We start from the raw sequence: 23173 nt of genomic DNA on the forward strand, positions 1-23173 counted from the left end.
TCTTCAGTAGGGCGGATGCTGTACCGATCCGTTGTGGTGAAGAAGGAGCTGAGGCGGAAGGCAAAGCTCTCAATTTACCGGTCCATCTACGTTCCCATCCTCACCTATGGTCATGAGCTTTGGGTTATGACCGAAAGGACAAGATCACGGGTACAAGCGGCCGAAATGAGTTTCCTCCGCCGTGTGACGGGGCTCTCCCTTAGAGATAGGGTGAGAAGCTCTGCCATTCGGGGGGAGCTCAAAGTAAAGCCGCTGCTCCTCCACATGGAGAGGAGCCAGATGAGGTGGTTCGGGCATCTGGTCAGGATGCCACCCGAATGTCTCCCTAGGGAGGTGTTTAGGGCACGTCCAATCGGTAGGAGGTCATGGGGAAGACCCAGGACACGTTGGGAAGAATATGTCTCCCGGCTGGCCTGGGAACGCCTCGGGATCCCCCGGGAAGAGCTGGACAAAGTGACTGGGGAGAGGAGAGTCTGGGCTTCCTTGCTTAGGCTGCTGCCCCCGCGACCCCACCTCGGATAAGCAGAAGAAGATGGATGGATGGATGGACAATCCACCCTAGAGTGCCTTCATGTACCCCCGTTTGAGAACCACTGCTGAACAGTACATAGTACAGGGGGTTGGGGCTGGGCGATATGGACTTTTATTCAATATTTTTGGGCCATGTCACGATAAACGATACATATTGCGATATTTTGCCCTGGCCTTGAATGAACACTTGATGCATATAATCACAGCAGTATGATGATTCTATGTGTCTACATTAAAACATTCTCATTCATTCTGCATTAATATATGCTCATTTTAAACTTCAATGCAGAGAGGGAAATCACAACTAAGTCAATTGACCAAAAGTGTATTTATTAAACAGTTATTAAGCAGTGGCACAAACAATCATGTCATTTCCAAAACAGAAAGTACAAGATTGTCAGAGACGTTTTAAATTAAGCTATGAGTGCACTTTTGTGCATGATGTCACTAAGATGACATATCAAAACAACACTAAATTAAAGTGCACTTTTTGTACAGAACGCCACTACAATAGTTTAATACAAATAAAGTGCACTTTTGTGCATGATGTCACACAAAATATTTCTGTAACTGTCAAATAAAAATGAGCTTCATAATAGGAAATCAAATAGTGTATGTCCTTCGCTGTGTGGTAGGTTCCTGCGGAAGTCATCTCCTTCTGTTGTTGACTTTTCTTTCATACGGTGTTGATATGGAAAAGGTTCCTTCTGCATTTTTTTGGTGTGGCACCGAACGGAGATGTTGACATGTAGAGTTTCAAGCACTCATTCTCTAGCAGGTGACTTTTCAAATGATGCTACTTTAGCAGTGCTGCTACTTTTTGTAGCAACGCTTTTGCCACATAAATGTTCAACATATTCCCGCTTGAAGCCAAACCACCGCCATATGATGGACCCTGTGCTGGTTTTTGGGGGGAATTAATTCTTCCTTTAAATCTTACCAGATTCACACTTTCTCTCTCTCATATTACCAATCGCAACGCACCATTAGCTTCACAGTTAATGTTACCCATGTCACTACCTGTCTGCTCGCGGAGGGCGTGAGACGTTGCCCACGTGACGTATGTAAGAAGGTGCGCTTGTTTACGTTTAATTGTCTTGAGATCAACTTCAGGTCGATTTTAGTATTTAAAAAAAAAAAAAAAGTAATTGTTTTGCCCCAAAAAATATTTCAAAGTGGAAAATTTGATAGGGGAATATTTCATGACAACATTGATTTTAATTATTATTTTTGGAGCAATTATTTTTTTTAAAGATCTTGTTATTAGTCAACATTGCAACTTTTTTCTCACCGCATTTCACCTGTTAGCTCTTTTATTCCACGTTGTTATATATTTTTTGGTTTAGTTAGTTTAGGAGGGAGGGGGTTGCCTACATATGCGGTCCTCTCCAAGGTTTCTCATAGTCATCATTGTCACTGTCATCGACGTCCCACTGGGTGTGAGTTTTGCTTGCCCTTATGTGGGCTCTACCGAGGATGTCGTTGTAGTTTGTGTTGTGGTTTGTGCAGCCCTTTGAGACACTAGTGATTTCGGGCTATATAAATAAATGGGTTGTACTTGTATAGCGCTTTTCTACCTTCAAGGTACTCAAAGCGCTTTGACACTACTTCCACATTTACCCATTCACACACACATTCACACACTGATGGAGGGAGCTGCCATGCAAGGCGCCAACCAGCACCCATCAGGAGCAAGGGTGAAGTGTCTTGCTCAGGACACAACGGACGTGACGAGGTTGGTTCTAGGTGGGATTTGAACCGGTGACCCTCGGGTTGCGCACGGCCACTCTCCCCACTGCGCCACGCCGTCCCCTAATAAATAAACATTGATTGATAGATTTTATCAAACTGGTAGCCCTTCGCATTAAAGGCCTACTGAAACCCACTACTACCGACCACGCAATCTGATAGTTTATATATCAATGATGAAATATTAACATTGCAACACATGCCAATACGGCCTTTCTAGTTTACCAAATTACAATTTTAAATTTCCCGGGAGTTTCGTCTTGAAAACGTGATATAATGACGTGTACGCAAGACGTCACGGGTTTTTAGGAAGTATGACCACACAGCTAAAAGTCGTCTGCTTAACGGCATAATTATACAGTATTTTGGACATCTGTGTTGCTGAATGTTTTGCAATTTGTTCAATTAATATTGGAGAAGTCACAGTAGAAAGATGGAGTTGGGAAGCTTTAGCCTTTAGCCACACAAACACAGTGATTCCTTGTTTAAAATTCACGGAGGTGAAACTTTACTATGGATCACAGCGAACATGTATCCCAACCGAATGTCAACCAGCAGGTTTTGGTGAGAAAATTGTGGTAAAAAGTCGCTTCTTACCAGAGAAAAGCTGAGCCTGTGCCGTCCATAGCTGCCGTCGACTCCCCTGACACAATCAGGTACTATTTAACTCACTGAAACACTTGCAACACAATAGAAATATAAGGGATTTCCCAGAATTATCTTAGTAAATGTCTCTAAAAACATCGAAATCCGTCCCAATGCAATCGCGTTTTTTTAATTTTAACTTGTTTTTTTTCTCCTAGTCCGTCGCTATCAATATCCTCAAACACCAATCTTTCATTCTCGCTCAAATTAATGGGGAAATTGTAGTTTTCTCGGTCCGAATAACACTTTTTGTTGGAGGCTCCCATTAAAATCAATGTGAATATGTGAGGAGCCAACAACTTGTGACGTCATCGTCTGCGACTTCCAGTAAAGGCAGGGCTTTTCTCATACTAGACTTTCAGTGAATTCTAGCTATATATATTTATTTTATTATATATATATATATATATATATATATATAAACAAAAGAAATAGTTTAATTTCCGACGGCACCTATCAAATACACAGTAATAAAAACACAGTTGTTCCACTGACTATACTGTGCTTGCTGGTTACTTAAAAAACAACAACACTTACCTTTCACTATTTGAGTAACCTTTGTCCTGCCATTTGCGTATTGGCGAGCGATCTCCAAATCCGGGAACATATCCTTCACAGATTTGTTGTAGACGTGGGGCGGCATAGCTTGGTTGGTAGAGTGGCCATGCCAGCAACTTGAGGGTTGCAGGTTCGATTCCCGCTTGTGCCATCCTAGTTACAGCCGTTGTGTCCTTGGGCAAGACACTTTACCCACCTGCTCCCAGTGCGACCCACACTGATTTAAATGTAACTTAGATATTGGGTGTGACTATGTAAAGCGCTTTGAGTCACTTGAGAAAAGCGCTATATAAATATAATTCACTTCACTTCACTTCTCTTAGCACCGAAAGTTGCAAACTTTATTGTGGATGTTCTCTACTAAATCCTTTCAGCAAAAATATGGCAATATCGCGAAATGATCAAGTATGACACATAGAATGGACCTGCTATCCCCGTTTCAATAAGAAAATCTCATTCCAGTCGGCTTTTAATCAGTACCCAAGAAGTAACTCTTGGTTTCAAAAAGGTTGGTGACCCCTGGTATAAAAAATTTATTTATTCAGTTACACGTGTTGGCCTATAGATGGCAGTATGTACTCTCCAGCCATCAAGTCCGCCGGCGCCAGTTAATCTGGATGTAATGCCACTGACCGCCAACAGGGAGCGCGCCAACCCCATTTTTCCCTGGCTCCTTGTTAGCTCGCCGGCTAGCTTAACGGGCTAGCCTAGCATTGGGCCACCGGGGTTTGAGATTCCTGCGGCGGCGTAGCTTCCTGACGTGGCCGGCAGAGAGGGATGGAAGACAGCCACCGGAGGCTGGAGGAGGAGGAGGAGGGACAGAACGGCAAAGAAAGACACCCATTCAAACGGAGGTCGGCGTAAGAGCCCGCCATTGCAGCCGGGAAGCAACCGGGACGCTCTCCTTGGGATCCACGCTGACGTCCGCAGCCGGGGAGAGGAAGCGCGGCTCCGGATACAATTCGGCCCGAACCCTCCGCTCAGCGTGGGACGGAAACGGACGCGCTTGTCCGTCACTTGGCGTTGTCGCTTCTGGGGCGTGTGGGCTGAGCCCCGTCCCCCCCCCAGCACATGAAACAGCTGTCGCCGGTGAACAGTGGTGTATATAAGTCAGGAGTCCTCGGCGGGACACGCCGGGCTACGTGACCGAGTGTCGGCCACCACGCTCACAGGACGCCGGTGATGGATAGATAACATTTATGTAACCTTCATCCGACATTTTCACTCCTCAAGGCGACTGTTGTGCTTTTACGCTCCCATATTGACTGTTTGCTGGTGCCGCGAGTTACCGGCCCTTATCGGGCTAATTGGAAAAATACAGCCGGGCCCCGAGCACCATGGCGGGGTTCATACCTGGGCTGCTGCCCGCCAACCATTCCCAGGAGAAGCAATTCGCACAAGCCTATGAAGACGTATTGGAACGATATAAAGGTAAAATGACGTCAAATACACGCAGACGCTGGAAATACTATAATACCCACTTTTGATTGTCACTGGTAATGACAGAGTTAATTAGGTGTACAACTGAGTTAATTAGGTCAGTGGTTCTCATCCTTTTTTCAGTGATGTACCCCCTGTGAATGTTTTTTTTAATTCAAGTACCCCCTAATCCAGGGGTCGGGAACCTTTTTGGCTGAGAGAGCCATACAAGCCAAATATTTTAAAAAGTATTTCCGTGAGAGCCATATAATATATTTTTTTAATACTGAGTACAACTAAATGTGTACATTTTTAAGTATGACCAACATTTTTAGAGTATAATAAGTCTCTTATTCTTCTTAATAACATTGTTATTCTGAAGCTAACCAACAAAATAAATAAAATACTTCTTACCATCAATACGACTTCTTGAACAGGTTCGGTAGAAAAATGGATTGATGGATTAAAATGCATGAGAATGTTTTGTATTCTGAACGTTATTTTTGACACTGATTACCAGCGGAATTATTCATTACTTATCTTGTTAAGCAATGTCAGCTAAGATTTATTTGAGAGCCAGGTGTAGTCATCAAAAGAGCCACATCTGGCTCTAGAGCCATAGGTTCCCTCCCCCTGCCCTAATCCAAGCAAAGCATTTTTGGTTGAAAAAAAGAGATAAAGAAGTAAAATACATCACTATGTCATCAATTTCTGATTTATTAAAGGCCTACTGAAACCCACTACTACGGACTACGCAGTCTGATAGTTTATATATCCTCAAACCAGATCTTTCATACTCGCTCAAATTAATGGGGAAATTGTCGTTTTCTTGATCCGAATAGCTCTTTTTGTTAGAGGCTCCCATTAAAAACAATGTGAGGATGTGAGGAGGAGCACTCAACGGGTGACGTCATCGTTTGCGACTTCCGGTAAAGGCAGGGCTTTTCTGTTAGCGACCAAAAGTTGCAAACTTAATCGTCGATGTTCTCTATTAAATCCTTTCAGCAAAAATATGGCAATATCGCGAAATGATCAAGTATGACACATAGGATGAACCTGCTATCCCTGTTTAAATAAGAAAATCTCATTTCAGTAGGCCTTTATAGGCCTACTGAAATGAGATTTCGCAATATTGCCATATTTTTGCTGAAAGGATTTAGTAGAGAAAATCGACGACAAAGTTTGCCACTTTTGGTACTTCCTGAAAAAGCCTCGCCTTTACCGGAAGTCGCAGACGATGACGTCGCACGTGTGGGGGCTCCTCACATATTCACATTGATTTTAATGGGAGCCTCCAACAAAAAAAGCTATTCGGACCGAGAAAACAACAATTTCCCCATTAATTTGAGCGAGGAAGAAAGATTTGTGTTTGAGAATATTGATAGCGACGGACTAGAAAAAAAAATGAGTTAAAAAAAACAACGCGATAGCATTGGGACGTATTCCGATGTTTTTAAACACATTTACTAGGATAATTTTGGAAAATCCCTTATCTTTCTATTGTGTTGCTGGTGTTTTAGTGAGTTTAATATTACCTGGTAGTCGGAGGGGTTTGTCCACGGGTGTCTTGACGCCATGTCTCACGGGTGTCGACGGCAGCTGTGTGGACTGCACAAGCTCAGCTGATATCCGGTAGGTGGCGACTTTTTAACCACAATTTTCTCACCGAAACCTGCTGGTTGACATGTGGTCGGGATCCATGTTGGCTTGACCGCGCTCTGATTCATAGTAAAGTTTCAGCTCCGGGAATTTTAAACAAGGAATCCCTGTGTGTTTGTGTGGCTAAAGGCTAAAGCTTCCCAACTCCATCTTTCTACTGTGACTTCTCCAATATTAATTGAACAAAATGCAAAAGATTCAGCAACACAGATCTCCAAAATACTGTATAATTATGCTGTTAAAGCAGACGACTTTTACCTGTGTGTGCGTAGTGCTCATACTTCCTAAAAACGTGTGACGTCCTGCGTACATGTCGTCATTACACGACGTTTCCAAGACGAAACTTCCGGGAAATTTAAAATTGTAATTTAGTAAACTAAAAAGGCCGTATTGGCATGTGTTGCAATGTTAATATTTCATCATAGATATATATACTATCAGACTGCGTGGTGTGTAGTAGTGGGTTTCAGTAGGCCTTTAAATTGTATAACAGCCAAAATATTGCTCATTTGTAGTGGTCTTTCTTGAACTATTTGGAAAAAAGATATAAAAATGACCAAAAACTTGTTGGAAAACAGGTGATTCAATTATAAATAAAGTTTTCTACACATAGAAGTAATCATCAAGTTAAAGTGCCCTCTTTGGGGATTGTAATAGAGATCCATCTGGATTCATGAACTTAATTCTAAAAATTTCTTCACAAAAAAAAAAAAATCTTTAAAATCAATATTTAGGGAACATGCCCACAAAAAATCTAGCTGTCCGCACTGAATATTGCATTGTTGTATTTTTTTCACAGTTTATGAACTTACATTCATATTTTGTTGAAGTATTATTCAATATATATATATATATATATATATATATATTTTTTTTTTTTTTTTTAAGGATTTTTTAATTGTTGCTATTTTTGGAATATTTAAAAAAAATCTCACGTACCCCTTGGCATACCTTCAAGTACCCCCATTTGAGAACCACTGAACTAGGTGGAATTTGGTGGACTGCATCATACTCTCAGCTCTCTCTAATAGAGGCAATTCCTGAAGGAATTGGGTGTGAATGCTCCAATACTGAAGTTTAACTGAAATCCTGGAATATTTTTTTTAATTGTTGAAGTAGAGCACACAATTCCTAAACAGGCAGATTTTTTTTAAGTTGGAACAGTTTGAATCAGATGAAAAATGTGGGAATTTTGGAACTTTTTAATCAATCCAACAGAACAATACACAACCACACCATAATAATGTAATCCCAAAACCAAACTACGACCCAGCAATTCAGAATAGCAATAAACAGAGCAATTGAGAGGACACACAAAACAATCAGACAAAAATGAATATTAAGTATCAATATTAATAACAATTTCAACATAGCTGTGATTGAAAATCCCCCATTGACATTATTAAAGACATTTATATACAATAAAAACATTTAAAAAAACAATAGTGTCACAGTGGCTTGCACTTGCATTGCATCTCATAATCTTGACAACATACTGTGTCCAATATCCCACTGAGTTGAATGGTAATTTCCCCCAAAATTGGGGAATATCGGGAAAAGCGTGAATTGTTTTTAAAATGGTTATTAAACTGTAATGGTCTGAATGAGTTGAAATGGTTAGTCTTAAAATTTTTTCAATCGGTCGAGAAATGTTGAAGTAGTAACATGTCGAGTTAAGAAATGGTATTACGTAACTCCTGGAATTTCAGGAAAACCGGGAATTTTTCCAGTTCCAAAAAAAAGACTTTGTTTTTTTTGTCATAACTAAGAAGAATGTTTTGACGGTGGAACGGTTGAAATGGGTTGACATATGTGGGAGGAGTAGTCGCCAGAAAAAAGGCTTTGGAAAACCAGGAATTCTGGAAAATCCTGGAATTTTTTGGGACTCGGAAAAAGGGGAGTTGATTTTCCAGAATGGTGGAATTGTTTGAATTGGTTGAAAAATGTGGAAATTGGTAAAGTGTGAAAAATAGCCAATTCATTTTGAATGGGAAAAATGTCCAGGAAATCTGGGAATGTTTGAAATTTGTCAAGGGAAAGCTCGCAGTTTGAAGTTGGAACGGTTTGAATCAGGTGAAAAATTTGGAAGGTAGAACGTGCCAAAATCTGGAGAAGAAGAATGCAATAATAAGCATAATGATGCATTAAGACCTCAATAAGAAGGGAGCGTTCCTATCCTGGAACAGTTTTTTAAAACTGCTTTTATATGCATGTGTATCTAACACAATGCTCACTGCTGATGTTCTAGATGAAGAACTTGTGCCCTGTGGGCCAAATCCAGGCAATGAATGACATCACAGCGAGTCACAAGTTCAGTTCAAACTTGTGAGTCATATTTTTGGAGTAAGTATTTAAGAACTGCAAAATGCATTTGTCATGTTGAGGATCTTTGATTAGTATTTTTGCAGTGTGTCCTTAAAAACAACAGAGCCCTTCTGAAGTGCTGTCATAGAGATTTATTTTTGCAGTTCCTACTTCCCGTGTTACTGTCACAGAGTGGAGCTTTGACTGGTGTTTTGCCGTTGGTCACAAAAAACAGCAGAGCAGTCCTGGCATTTGTGCACTCGTAGGTCCTGAAATCAGCAGAGTATCTTTAAATTCATAATTTTTTTCATTTCAAGCCGTTACAACTATTCATGTGCAGAGGTGAACATGTGAAGGCATGGCACAGGTTTGGTACTAGCCAAGCAAAAGGAATACATAGAGCATATGTAGTGGATAAAGTTAACAGGATGAGCTAACATGAAAGGTTAGAGTAGGGCTATTCAACTCCGGCTAGGAAATGACGCCACATCAACACCCTAAATTCATTTCAAAACTTGGGAGACCAACTTTTTTGCAGAAAATTCCGAAAAAAAACCCAGACTGCTACTGTTGTATAGAGCAGTGTTTTTCAACCACTACTAGTATGCCGCGAGATACAGTCTGGTGTGCCGTGGGAGATTATGTAATTTCACCTACCGTATTTGTCGGATTATAAATCTGTTTTTTTCATAGTTTGGCGGGCGGGTGCGACATATACTCCGGAGCGACTTATGTGTGAAATTATTAACACATTACCGTAAAATATTACATAATATTATTTATCTAATTTGCAGAAGAGACGAAGAAAATGTCAGCAATCGTCACACACACGTCAACCAATAAGAATTCGGCGGGGGAGGGTCATGGCAGACGTGCATCGTGGGTCATGTGATGCTAACTGCTATACGCTACTGCCGTAGCTATTAACATTGATAATTTCAACGTTGGCAGTCACTTATACAAACTGTGAAGGGCTGAACAAAATATTGGACTGAAAAGGAAATCATGTACTGCAGATTACAAGCTGGACGTAGTGAAATATGCAGCAGAAAACGACAAAAGGAAGCGGCACATACCTTTGGAGTTGGCAGAGTTGTTTAGAAGCGACATCGAGGAAGTAGATCCCATTGAATTTATCGATTAGGAGTGACAGATTGTTTGGTAAACATATAGCATGTTCTATATGTTATAGTTATTTGAATGACTCTTACCATAATATGTTACTTTAACATATCAGGCACGTTTTCCGTTGGTTATTTATGCGTCATATAACGTACACTTATTCAGCCTGTTGTTCACTATTCTTTATTTATTTTAAATTGCCTTTCAAATGTCTATTCTTGGTGTTGGATTTTATCAAATACATTTCCCCCAAAAATGCGACTTATACCCCAGTGCAACGTATATATGTTTTTTCCTTCTTTATTATGCATTTTCGGCCGGTGAAATGTATACTCCGAAGCGATGTATAATCCGAAAAATACAGTATTTGTAATTTTTGCTAACCAGTAATTATAATCCGCAAATAATGTGCCGTTGTTGAGTGTCCGTACTGTCTGGAGATCGGCAGACTTACCACGTTATACTCTTCTATATCAGTAGGTGGCAGCAGGTAGCTAATTGCTTTGTAGATGTCGGAAAAAGCGGGAGGAAGCGTGCAGGTAAAAGGTATCTGATGCTTAAACCAAAAATAAACAAAAGGTGAGTGTCCCTAAGAAAAGGCATAGGGAAGGCTATGCAGAACGAAACTAAAACTGAACTGGCTACAAAGTAAACAAAAACGGAATTCTGGACGACAGCAAAGACTTACTGTGTAGCAAAGACGGCGTCCACAAAGTACATCCGAATGTGACATGACTATCAACAATGTCCCCACACAGAAGGATAAAAACAACTGAAATATTCTTGAGTGCTAAAACGAAGCAGGTGTGGGGAATAGCGGTCAAGGAAGACATGAAACTGCTGCAGGAAAATACCAAAAAAAGAGAAAAAGCCACCAAAATAGCCACCAAGACATTAACTAAAACACTACACACAGGAAAAAAGCAAACAACTCCAAATAAGTGACGGAGCGATGTGTACACCTACTTTGAGACAAGAGCAATATTGATGCATGCTTGGTTATGGTTTAAAGTCATATCTAAAAATTGTGACAACAACTTTTTACTGTCAATATCAGCTGCTGCGTTTCATTTTTTAATGATTTCAGCTGGTGGTGTGCCTCTGCATTTTTTCAATGAAAAAAATGTGCCTTGGCTCAAAAAAGGTTGAAAAACACTGTTCTAGAGGAACTTGGACCACTGTAAACACATTGGCAGATCCTTGCATTGACATGTTAACTTTGCCTTGAATAACAACACTGGGGTTCGAACTTGTGATTTATATAACTGGGTTGTTTCTCAAGCAACCCCTTAAGGTCCTCTCCTCATTCTTTCCAAAATGGGATTTTTGCAACTAAGGTGTTGCTGTTTCAGCAGTCAGGAGTCATTTGTTCAACTTCTTCTAGTGGTGTTCCTCAGGGTTCCATCTTAGGTCCTCTGTATTTCTTCATTTGGGCTATTGAAGGCCACGCAAGGCAAGTTTAATTATAGAGCACAATTTGTACACAAGGCAATTCAAAGTGTTTTACAGAGAATTGCAAGAAGGAAAAAAAAAAATTTTTTAATAAGAACAATTAAAATTCAAATATAAAAATAAAGTAATAATTAAAACAAGCACAATTTAAATCAATCAAAGAGTGTAGATCAGGGGTGTCAAACTCATTTTAGCTCAGGGTCCGCATGGAGGAAAATTTATTCCCAAGTGGACCGTGATGGTAAAGTCATGGCATGATAACTTCAAAATAAAGACAACTTCAGGTTGTTTTCTTTGTTTTACTTTGGCCAAAAATAGAACAAGCACATTCTGAAAACTATACTCATGGACAAAACACATCAAATTTGTTGAAAACTCTTGAGGAAATTGGTGCAGTTTTAAAAACATAATGAACTTAGACTTGGTCTCAGTAAATCTACAAAGCCAGGATTCAACTTTAAGTCACAGTCTTTCTGGGATTGAACAAAAAACACAACATGGAAACAATTCTAGGTATCAAATACCTCCTTTGTCATGTCCATGTATCAATCCAGAGCTAACTCAACAAACTGTAAGAAAAGCAGGTAAAACTATTCAGAAGGGTTTAGTTCACTTTTCTCGTGTTTGACGGATATTTTTGACGGCACGAGGGTGCCAAGCGACGATGTGTTCGAAGCAGAAGACAGAAAACGGCAGGATTTAAGTTTCATGAGGGTCGGTTACCATGAATTGATTAACGTGGACCCCGACTTAAACAAGTTCAAAAGCTTATTCCGGTGTTACCATTTAGTGGTCAATTGTACGGAATATGTACTGTACTGTGCAATTTACTAATAAAAGTTTTAATCAATCAAAGAGGAGTCACAGTCCCCCTTTACTGTGTACCTCTTGTTTGGTATAAACCGTTTCCTTTGCCTAACAGAATTGCTATTGTGACATCCAGTGGACACATTTAGAACAGCATTTTCTTTAGTTCACAAAAAAAAAAAAAAAAGCAGTTCACTTTTATGATTGGCAAACTCATCAAACGGCCCGTTTGATGAGTTTGCCAATCATAAAAGTGAACTGCTTTTTACGTTTGTCACCACGGGTGTAGATAAAGTACTTTCAGTTGTCATATGCATAATTAAGTAAGTGTTTTCAGCTTGGATTTGAACATTGCCAATGTTGAGGCCCATCTGACATCTTCTGGAAGACTTCCAGAGTTTAGAAGCATAAAACTGAAACAGTCTCACCATGGTCGGTCCTGACTCTGGGCACCAGCACGAGACCACTCCTTGAGGTTCTCAGAGCTCGGGATGGTTCTAATGGTTTTAACATGTCAGAGATGAACTTTGGCACAAGATCACGAAAGACTTGCAAACAAGCAGGGCTGTGTTAAAAGTCTTTTCTCTGAGCAACAGGTGCAGTGACCTACGCACTGAACTATAGCAGTCATATTTCCTGGTTCTAGTCAGGACTCGAGCAGCAGTGCTCTGTATATACTGCTTATGCTTTGCAGTGAGAAGGCCATTACAGCTTGAGACAAATGCATGGATAAGTCTCCGAAAGTCTCATATTTTAGACAATATTCCTCTGATTTTGGCAATGTTTTTTTAACTGGTGGCTTCAGTCGAAAAAATTTTTAGAAGTTACCTTTTTGCAGCAGATTATTGAAGGCCTTCTGAAACCCACTACTACCGACCACGCAGTCCGACAGTTTATATATCAATGATGAAATATTAACATTGCAACACATGCCAATACGGCCTTTTTAGTTTACTAAATTGCAATTTTAAATTTACCGCGGAGTTTATTGTTGAAAACGTCGCGGAATGATGACGCATGCGCGTGGCGTCACAAACTGTAAGGAAATATTAGCGCTGCACGACTCGCGGCTAAAAGTCGTCTTCTTTAACCACATAATTACACAGTAATTTGGACATCTGCGTTGCTGAATCTTTTGCAATTTGTTCATTTAATAATGGAGACTATAAAGAAGAATGCTGTTGGTGGAAAGCAGTGGATTGCAGCTGTCTTAGCACCGAGACACAGCCGGTGTTTCTTTGTTTGTTGTGAAGCTTTAACACAGAGCGGTCAAGCAAACATGTTTTCTCTACGTCAACCGTCATGTCTTTGGATGGGAAAATTGTGATATTAAGTCTTCCCGGAGAAATCAGTGGATTATGCGACTTCCTCCTGCAGCTCAAAAAGGCAGCTGTGATCTTGGCTCCTCCATTGGCTTCTCTAAAAGACACACTGGCGTTCACTGCAGCCATCCGGCTTTCAGGTATGTCTTTAGAATCTCACTAAAACACTATTAAAACAATAAGCAGATAAGGGATCTTCCAGAATTATCCTAGTAAATGTGTCTAATTACATCTGAAATGCCGCCTGCCGCCGCCTGGAGCCGTCGCCTGGAGCCGTCGCCTTGTCTTTTGTTTCTTCTTTCTTTTTTTTTTTAATCTAGTACTTCACTCTAAACGTCCTCATCCACGAATCTTTCATCCTCGCTCAAATTAATGGGGAAATTGTTGCTTTCTCGGTCCGAAATTGCTCTCACTGCTTGGTGGCTCCCATTATAAACAATGCGAATATGTGTGGAGCCCTGCAACTCGTGACGTCACGCGCACATACTTCCGGTAAAGGCAGGGCTTTTCTATTAGCGACCAAAAGTTGCGAACTTTATCGTCGATGTTCTCTACTAAATCCTTTCAGCAAAAATATGGCAATATCGCGAAATGATCAAGTATGACACATAGAATGGACCTGCTGTCCCTGTTTAAATAAGAAAAATCTAATTTCAGTAGGCCTTTAAAAACACTAGAATGCTTTGACTAGCTTTTTTGCAGATGGTCCTTAAAAACAGCAGAACGCTCCTGTAACTCCTGTAAATAGACCAAAATCAAATGTCTACTGTAGTGGATGCTGGTACTCGGGAATACAGAATAACACTATTAGTGAAGTCTGGGTATATCTGCGACTTATAGTCTGGTGCTGCTAATATATGGGAAAAATGTTTATCCTTACATTGAGTGGGTGGGGCTTATATACAGGTTTACTCCATAGTCCGGAAAATACGGTAACATTAAAATAACAGTATGTGGTTTGGAGGTAGTAAACACTATCTGCCTCATTCTTGTCAGAGTGCACACTGGGTCTTGCAGTGCAAGAACTAGCAATTTGAGGGTTGCAGGTTCGATCCCCGCTTCCGCCATCCTCGTCACTGCCGTTGTGTCGTTTGGCAAGACACTTTACTCACCTGCTCCCAGTGCCACCCACACTGGTTTAGATATTGGATTTCACTCTGTAAAGTGCTTTGAGTCACTAGAGAAAAGCGCTATATAAATATAATTCACGTTACGTCACTTCCTTAACTTTCTGGAAATGTGGCCCCCAAAACAATAAAGTTCATTATCCCGGGGGTTAAGGTGTTTCTTTTGGATTAGTAAATAATATAATCCAAATAAGCTATCGAGAAATGCCTTGATGTTATTTGTCTGAGGATCTTTTGGTTGAAGTAAAACATGGCCCCCCTTTGCCTCCTTCCGCACTAGTTTGGGCTCCTCTGGCGCGGCAACCCCTGCGGCCTTTTGTATAATCACTTGTGTACTTTCGGACACGCCGGAGGAAGCCGTTTTATGGTGTCTCCCCCGCTGGCCCCGTGTCAGGGAATTTTTCTTTGCTCACCCAGCCGGCCTCATCCGTCACCGTGTGTTTGTGCTGTAAATATCAAAGCCGCTCCTGCGAACGCCAGGGTAAATGTCGAGTCTTTTTGAAACGTTTGTGAATGAAGAGCGTGAGGGACTTCGGTCTGTCCTTTTTTTTTGTTTTTTTTTAAGTTGTGGTGTTTCATAAGCCCGGTGACAGGGGCGCTTTGAAAATGAATGCCGCCCCTCTCATTCTGTGTGTGTGTGTGTGTGTGACAGCCAGTAGGCTCAGGTCACAAGTGAGGATGCTGATGAAAAGGAGTTGGGGCTTTTTAATTATTGATTGTGGTAATGAAACCAAACTCCTCTGGGTGTGTGTGTGTGTTGTATTTTCACCCTTCATAAGACATCAGCAAGGAAAAGTATCTTCCATATGAGGACCACTGAACAAGTTAGGATATAAATCATGGTCCCAATACGTAAAACCATTGCATGTAATAAAGAATGTCACATTTGCACCCCTGGTGGTGAAATATATCTAAATTAGGGTGGTCCCAAAAAGGAGGGATTTTTCAAATTGACTGCCCCGTTGGTCACCATATGAAATAAGTGTGTGTAAAAATTTGAAGTGCTCCCCTCTTGGTCAATATATATAATAAGTGTGTGTAAGAAATTTAAATGGCCAAAATTGATTAAAAAAAAATAATTCATATAGAGACATACTGTAATAACTTGAAGTAAATAGTGATGATAAACAATTACAAAAAAACTTAACTAAAAGTCTGCCTTTTTTATATTTGCATAATATGTATTAGGGGTGTAACGGTACACAAAAATTTCGGTCCGGTACGTACCTCGGTTCAGAGGTCACGGTTCGGTTCATTTTCGGTACAGTAAGAAAACGACAAAATATAAATTCTTTGGTTATTTATTTACCAAATTTGCTAAATCTTCCACCAAAAATATTTTTCTTAGTGGAATATTTGATGTGAAGTAATCGGAACCTTGGACAGGTCAATAATTCCCAATAACACTGAGTTTGATTCAATATTATGTTTTGAGCAATGACAGATTGAAAGAAAAAAAACATCTTTGTTTTATTAGTCAACGTTGCAACTTTTTGTAAATTACATTTAGCCTTTAAGCTTTTTGATTTCACTTTTGTTTGTGTTTTTGTTTATTTTAATAGTATTTTTAGAATGTGCCGTGGGCCTTTAAAACATTAGCTGTGGGCTGCAAATGGCTTCTGGGGCACACTTTTGACCCCCTTGCTATAGATAATAAAAAATTAAATCTGATAAATCTATGGATAAAAAGCAGAGCTTGGCGACGCATGCGCGTTTACCATAACTCTCTCGCTTTCTCTGTCTCTGCCCCTCCCTCACAAATGCTGCTGCGTGCACAATCTGTTTTGTTTTTAACCCCTTCTTAACCCTGAACGTACATTGAAAATACAAGCAAACCGAACTTAAAATGCCGGACATTTAAGGCATTTAAATAACTCCACCCGGACAGCCCTGCAAAAGAGGACATATCCGCTGAAAAGAGGAGGTATGGTCAGTCTATTGTAGCCCGGTCGCTGCTAGCATGCCGTGTGTTGTGCCTCGGTGTGCATTGTTTACACAACGTGCGGTACGCTACTTAATATGTCCGTGTGGAAACTCGTTCCGTACACCTCCGAACCGAACCGAACCGAAACCCCCGTACCGAAACGGATCAATACAAATACACGAACCGTTACACCCCTAGTATGTATATATTATTAATGTTGTAAATATAAAACTTTATATATCTAGAAAGGGTGGTCCTAAGGAGGTAGGCATTTTTTCGGAGGTCTCAAGAAGGTAACAAATACAAATGACATTTAGCTTTTGTACAACTTTTTTTTCGAGAAGCCATGGCAACAATTTGCTCGACCCACTCCTTATGTGCACATAAAGCTTTCCTGCCCCAAAACGCCCTGCAGAGTTGTAGGATATTTTCCCCTGTACAGTTGAAGAATATAGAATGAAAAGGGTAAATCATGATTTTCTCCCCCAACTCCCCGCCCAGCCGCATCTTCTGAAACCGACGCATGCCTTAAAGTGATTAGTTTTTATGCGTCTGTGATTAGGATCTAGTTAATTGTAAATGATGAGGGCACTAATGTTCCTCAGTAGGCAAACGGCAGGTCAGCCGTGATGATCACACACACACACACACACACACACACACACACACACACACACACACACACACACGCACACACATTATGTTGGCAAGCTACACCATCTCATTTTGAAGTTGAGACTATTAGATTAAGCTGTGTATTATGTTTAACATCTCATTTCTTCCCCATCCCAGTAGATTTACAAGCTGGCCATTTTGACAACAAAACGGCATATCTTGCTAAAATAAGAAGTATGCCCTGTCATTTCCGTACACTTTTCCAAAAAAATGTTTTGTCTTTGCTTCTCCTCTTCTTCCTGCCCACTTGGCTCTTTGGACATGAAGTAGGACATACTGACAAATTTGGTAAATAAATAACCAAAAAATGTATATTTTGTTGTTTTCTTACTGTACCGAAAATGAACAGAACCGTGACTTCTAAACCAAAATTTTTGTGTACTGTTAATCATTGATATCAACCAATATAGCAAAGACTTATATTGTGATACAGTGTTATATCGCCCAGCCCGGGTGTCAGCCGCGTGTCACTCATGGCAGTTGCCGGGAAGAATAGTCTTGACAAATGTGAACTTGGCGTCGCTCTCTCCTGTGGAATTGCTCGACCGAAAGAGTAGGAGGGACATGCGATACGTCTTAAATCATTCACAGGAGGGGGGAAGGGGTGTTTGTGCCATGTGTCTGTTAAAGTGCGTGTGTGTGTCCCTCGCGTGTTTGTGTTGATGTGCGCTGCCGACACACAACAATGACAGGATGTCTCCAGTCATGGCGGCGGGGTCAATTGTGGAAAAACACCAAGTAGGACATACTGACTCCGTGGAAAAGCAGGCGTTCACATACAGTATTTACCTCATAAGACCCCGTAAAAAAAAAATCTGCTGTGTAAAAAATGCGGATTTGTGCTCAGTGTGTAGTTTTTTTTCAAAGATGAAGCCCAGTGCATGAAAGCTGCTGCGTCAGCCTGCAGAAATCCACGGAGAACCAAAGGAAGTCTGGCAGGAAGGACAACAATTGGAAAATTAATACGAAAAAGAATTCCACTGCAGTGACTGTGCCCTTTACCAATATAGATTCCAGAAGTGTGTGTGTGTGTGTGTGTGTGTGTGTGTGAGACTGTGCAGTAGTGTCAGTGTGACTTTCAACTGCCTAATGGATTTGTTACCCGAGAAACGGTGCTAACAAACTAGTTCATGACATCCAAGACTGCGTTCACTCTGCAGGTGAATTTTACCAATATTTTTTTCCACGTCTTTATCTTCATGGGAGTCATTTGTCACAACAAAATTGAGGTAAACTGTAATAGATAGATAGTACTTTATTGATTCCTTCAGGAGAGTTCCCTCAGGAAAATTTAAATTCCAGCAGCAGTGTACAGACTTGAGATGGAATTTAAAAAGTAAATAATGGGGGTATAAATGGAAACACAATAGAAAAATATTATAATAAGAAGCAACTATGAGAATTAAATTATAACAGTAAAATGAGAATATAACAAGGGAAACTAGGCAGTAGTGACCATGTTAAGAAAAAGTATTGCACTTTTATTGTTTTGCATCCCCGGTCATCCTAGTACCCTCCCTCCCCCCAGAGAGGAGTTGTACAGTCTAATGGATTGTGGGACAAAGGAGTTTTTTAGAGTAATAGAGTAAGTATGAAGATTGTAAACCAAATTGTTGTATACTATTTACATAATTACCAGTTATAAGTACCTTTTAAAGGTCTTCTGAAATGAGATTTTCTTATTTAAACGGGGATAGCAGGTCCATTCTATGCGTCATACTTGATCATTTCGCGATATTGCAATATTTTTGCTGAAAGGATTTAGTAGAGAACATAGACGATAAAGTTCGCCACTTTTGGTACTTCCTGAAAAAGCCTCACCTTTACAGAAAGTCGCAGATGATGACGTCGCAGATGATGACGTCGCAAGTGTGGGGGCTCCTCACATATTCACATTGAATTTAATGAGAACCTCCAAGAAAAACAGTTATTCGGACCGAGAAAACAACAATTTCCCCATTAATTTGAGCGAGGATGAAAGATTCGTGTTTGAGGATATTGATAGCGACGGACTAGAAAAAAACAACAACAAAAAAACGCGATTGCATTGGGAACGTATTCCGATGTTTTTAAATGATAAATGGGTTGTACTTGTATAGCGCTTTCCTACCTTCAAGGTACTCAAAGCGCTTTGACACTACTTCCACATTTACCCATTCACACACACATTCACACACTGATGGAGGGAGCTGCCATGCAAGGCGCCAACCAGCACCCATCAGGAGCAAGGGTGAAGTGTCTTGCTCAGGACACAACGGACGTGACGAGGTTGGTTCTAGGTGGGATTTGAACCAGGGACCCTCGGGTTGCGCACGGCCACTCTCCCACTGCGCCACGCCGTGCCTTTTAAACACATTTACTAGGATAATTCTGGGAAATCTATTTTCTTTCTACTGTGTTGCTAGTGTTTTAGTGAGTTTAATATTACCTGATAGTCAGAGGGGTTTGTCCACGGGTGTCTTGACGCCATGTCTCACGGGTATCAACGGCAGCGTACGGACGACACAAGTTCAGCTGATATCCGGTTAGTGGCGACTTTTTAGCCACAATTTTCTCACCGAAACCTGCTGGTTGACATTCTGTCGTGTTTCATGTTCGCTTGACCGCGCTCTGATCCATAGGAAAGTTTCAGCCCCTGGAATTTTAAACAAGGAATCACCGTGTGTTTGTGTGGCTAAAGGCTAAAGCTTCCCAACTCCATCTTTCTACTGTGACTTCTCCAATATTAATTGAACAAATTGCAAAAGATTCAGCAATACAGATCTCCAAAATACTGTGTATATATGCGGTTAAAGCAGACGACTTTTAGCTCTGTGTGTGTGCAGCGCTCATACTTCCTAAAAACGCGTGACGTCCTGCGTACACGTCATCATTACACGACGTTTCCAAGACAAAACTCCCGGGAAATTTAAAATTGTAATTTAGTAAACTAAGAAAGCCGTATTGGCATGTGTTGCAATGTTAATATTTCATCATTGATATATAAACTATCAGAATGCGTGGTGGGTAGTAGTGGGTTTCAGTAGGTCTTTAATGTACTATGTTTACATAATATTCACATCATATTTAATAGTGATGTCCGATAATGACTTTTTTGCCGATATCCGATATTCCAATATTGTCCAACTCTTACTCACCGATTCCGATATCAACCGATACCAATATATACAGTCGTGGAATTAACACGTTATTATGCCTAATTTTATTGTGATGCCCCGCTGGATGCATTAAACAATGTAGCAAGGTTTTCCCAAATAATTCAACTCAAGTTATGGAAAAAAATGCCAGCATGGCACTGCCATATTTATTATTGAAGTCACAAAGTGCATTATTTTTTTTTTAAATGCCTCAAAACAGCTGCTTGGAATTTGGGACTTGCTCTCCCTGAGAGAGCACGAGGAGGTTGAGGTGGGCGGGGGATGTATATTGTAGCATCCCGGAAGAGTTAGTGCTGCAAGGGTGTTTGTTCTGTTGTGTTACGGTGCAGATGTTCTCCCGAAATGTGTTTGTTATTCTTGTTTGGTGTGGGTTCACAGTGTGGCGCATATTTGTAACAGTGTTACAGTTGTTTATACGGCCACCCTTAGTGTGACCTGTATGCCTGTTGAACAAGTATGCATTGCATTCACTTGTGTGAGTGAAAAGCCGTAGATATGTGACTAGGCTGGCACGCAAAGGCGGTGCCTTTAAGGTTTATTGGCGCTCTGTACTTTTCCCTACTGCCGTGTACCATTCCGTACAGCGGCATTTTAAAAAGTCATAGATTTAACTTTTTGAAAGAGATACAGATAATTTCCGATATTACATTTTAAGCATTTATCGGCATCTCTAATATTCAATGTACCATATTTATTTACATTATGTTGAATACAGAACTCAAGGTCCGGGCGCCATATTTTGCCCGTCGCATTATTTTTTGTGGCCCGCAAAAGCCTAAAAATAATGTGCGTGAATAAAGCACTTAATCTTTCTGACTATCTTCGTTCTTTCAATTTTGACAAAAAAATCCATTCACTGCATAACATTGCGTGCCGTTTAAACTTTAGTATTGTCTGACCATGCAAAAAATATTATGTAATTATATAATGCATAGGCAATTCTGTATTATCATAATGATGTGATTAATCATTGGAAAAGTACAGAAGAGCTTTCTCATTGCACTTAAAAATACAATGTTTTTTTGGTGCAACCGTCCAAGAGTAGACATACAATATACTGTTACAGGGTATAGATAGATAGCAGGAAGACTGATGAGTCTTCACAAGGGCGGCGCGCTGTAAACAAGGTAGGAAAAGGTAAACCTGAGGGGAGGACAACGAGATAAACAGGGGTTCCCAAACTAATCTCCTGTGGTGGAGGGCTCAGTTTGAGACCAGTAAACAAACCCCTGAACAAAAATAAGCACATATGAAAACATGTTATGTCATACAAAAACTGGAAACTTGTAACAGGGGGCGAGGTGGCGCATCCGGTCTGAATCTGGTACTTTTACAGGCACCGAACAAATCCAGTTGGTACTACAAGGTATTGATTCCAGTGATATAAAACAATGCCATATTTTCATACCTTTTGTGGCATGTGATGTCATGTCTGGTTGCAGACGAAACACCCCCGGAGTAATGTTGACATTTTCAACACCAACATAGCAAGTATTCTTGTAACAATATGCAGCACTAAGGCCACACTTTTCTAAAATGCACTAGCTTGATGCTAACTTACATTTGATTTGCCATAGACAGGCTACTACTAGCGTTAGCGGTTTTACATGGCGGTGTCAACAACTCCAAATTGAGTTATGAAGATTGCAACTAAAATGAATGAAACAATCAAACCGCTTGTGGGTAATAAGCACAATACTTAAAGTATAAACACTTTATAGGGCCCAACCTAACACATTTCTGGAAAAAGCCACTTCCGAAGTAGCACAGCTAGCCTATACAGTAATGTCTTAGACGTGCAACGGCATTACAATTGAGACTTAAATGGTATAAGACGGGGATCGGCAACCCGCGGCTCTTTAGCGCCGCCCTAGTGGCTCTCTGGAGCTTTTTCAAAAATGTATGAAAAATGGAAAAAGATGAAGGGAAAAACATATTTTTTGTCTTAATATGGTTTCTGTAGGAGGACAAACATGACAAAAACCTCCCTAATTGTTATAATGCACACCGTTTGTATTAAACGTGCTTCACTGATTCGAGTAGTTGGCGAGCGCCGTTTTGTCTTACTAATTTTGACGCTCCTTGAACTCACCGTATTTTGTTTACATGTATAACTTTCTCCGACTTTCTAGGACGTGTTTTCTCATTTGGTCCACCAAACTTTTAACATTGTGCATGAATGCACAAAGGTGAGTTTTGTGGATTTTATTGAATTGTGTGGAGTGCTAATCAGACATATTTGGTCACTGCCAGCTAATCGATGCTGACACGCTATTTAGGCTAGCGATATGTAAATATTGCATCATTATACCTCATTTGTAGCTATATTTGAGCTCATTTAGTTTCCTTTAAGTCCTCTTAATTCAATTTATATCTCATGTCGCACTATCTGTATGTAATATGGTTTTGAATTTTTTACGGCTCCAGACAGATTTGTTTTTGTATTGTTGTTCCAATATGGCTCTTTCAACATTTTGGGTTGCCGACCCTTGGTATAAGAAAACAAGATATTACAACTGGACAGCACAGGAAAAAAAATTTGTTAATTTGAAAGAATATTTTATTAGATAAACACAAACACAAAAGTAGCAAAAATTGGTATTAAATCCTAGGTACTGAGAATTGCTTCCGTATCGGTTCAAATGTGAACGGTATCCATCACAGCTTATATGTTCCCCGCATTTTGGTCTAAGGAGAGGTCATCTGATGCATCTTAACCCC

The 23173-nt window shown here is 40.4% G+C and overlaps 1 protein-coding gene and 1 long non-coding RNA gene across 11 annotated transcripts in view; one reads left to right on the forward strand and one right to left on the reverse strand.

Annotated features, from left to right (window-relative positions):
• Positions 1 to 23173, forward strand: part of macf1a (microtubule actin crosslinking factor 1a) — a 441796-nt gene that overhangs the window by 39228 nt on the left and 379395 nt on the right. The window contains exon 1 of one of the 10 annotated variants that reach the window (XM_061897246.1): positions 4205 to 4914. The exons of the other annotated variants lie outside the window; for them this stretch is intronic. Coding sequence (XP_061753230.1) covers positions 4821 to 4914 — 94 coding nt within the window. The 5' untranslated portion in view covers positions 4205 to 4820. Of the gene's footprint in view, positions 1 to 4204; positions 4915 to 23173 lie in introns of those variants that run through there. 10 annotated transcript variants of the gene reach the window in all.
• LOC133551007 (uncharacterized) overlaps positions 7746 to 23173 on the reverse strand; it is a 58799-nt gene continuing 43371 nt past the window's right edge. The window contains exon 2 of the long non-coding RNA XR_009806410.1: positions 7746 to 9134. This is a non-coding gene — a long non-coding RNA (uncharacterized LOC133551007). The remainder of the gene's footprint in view (positions 9135 to 23173) is intronic.

Source organism: Nerophis ophidion, linkage group LG04 (assembly GCF_033978795.1).
Source record: "Nerophis ophidion isolate RoL-2023_Sa linkage group LG04, RoL_Noph_v1.0, whole genome shotgun sequence".
Classification (NCBI taxonomy): Eukaryota; Metazoa; Chordata; class Actinopteri; order Syngnathiformes; family Syngnathidae; genus Nerophis; species Nerophis ophidion.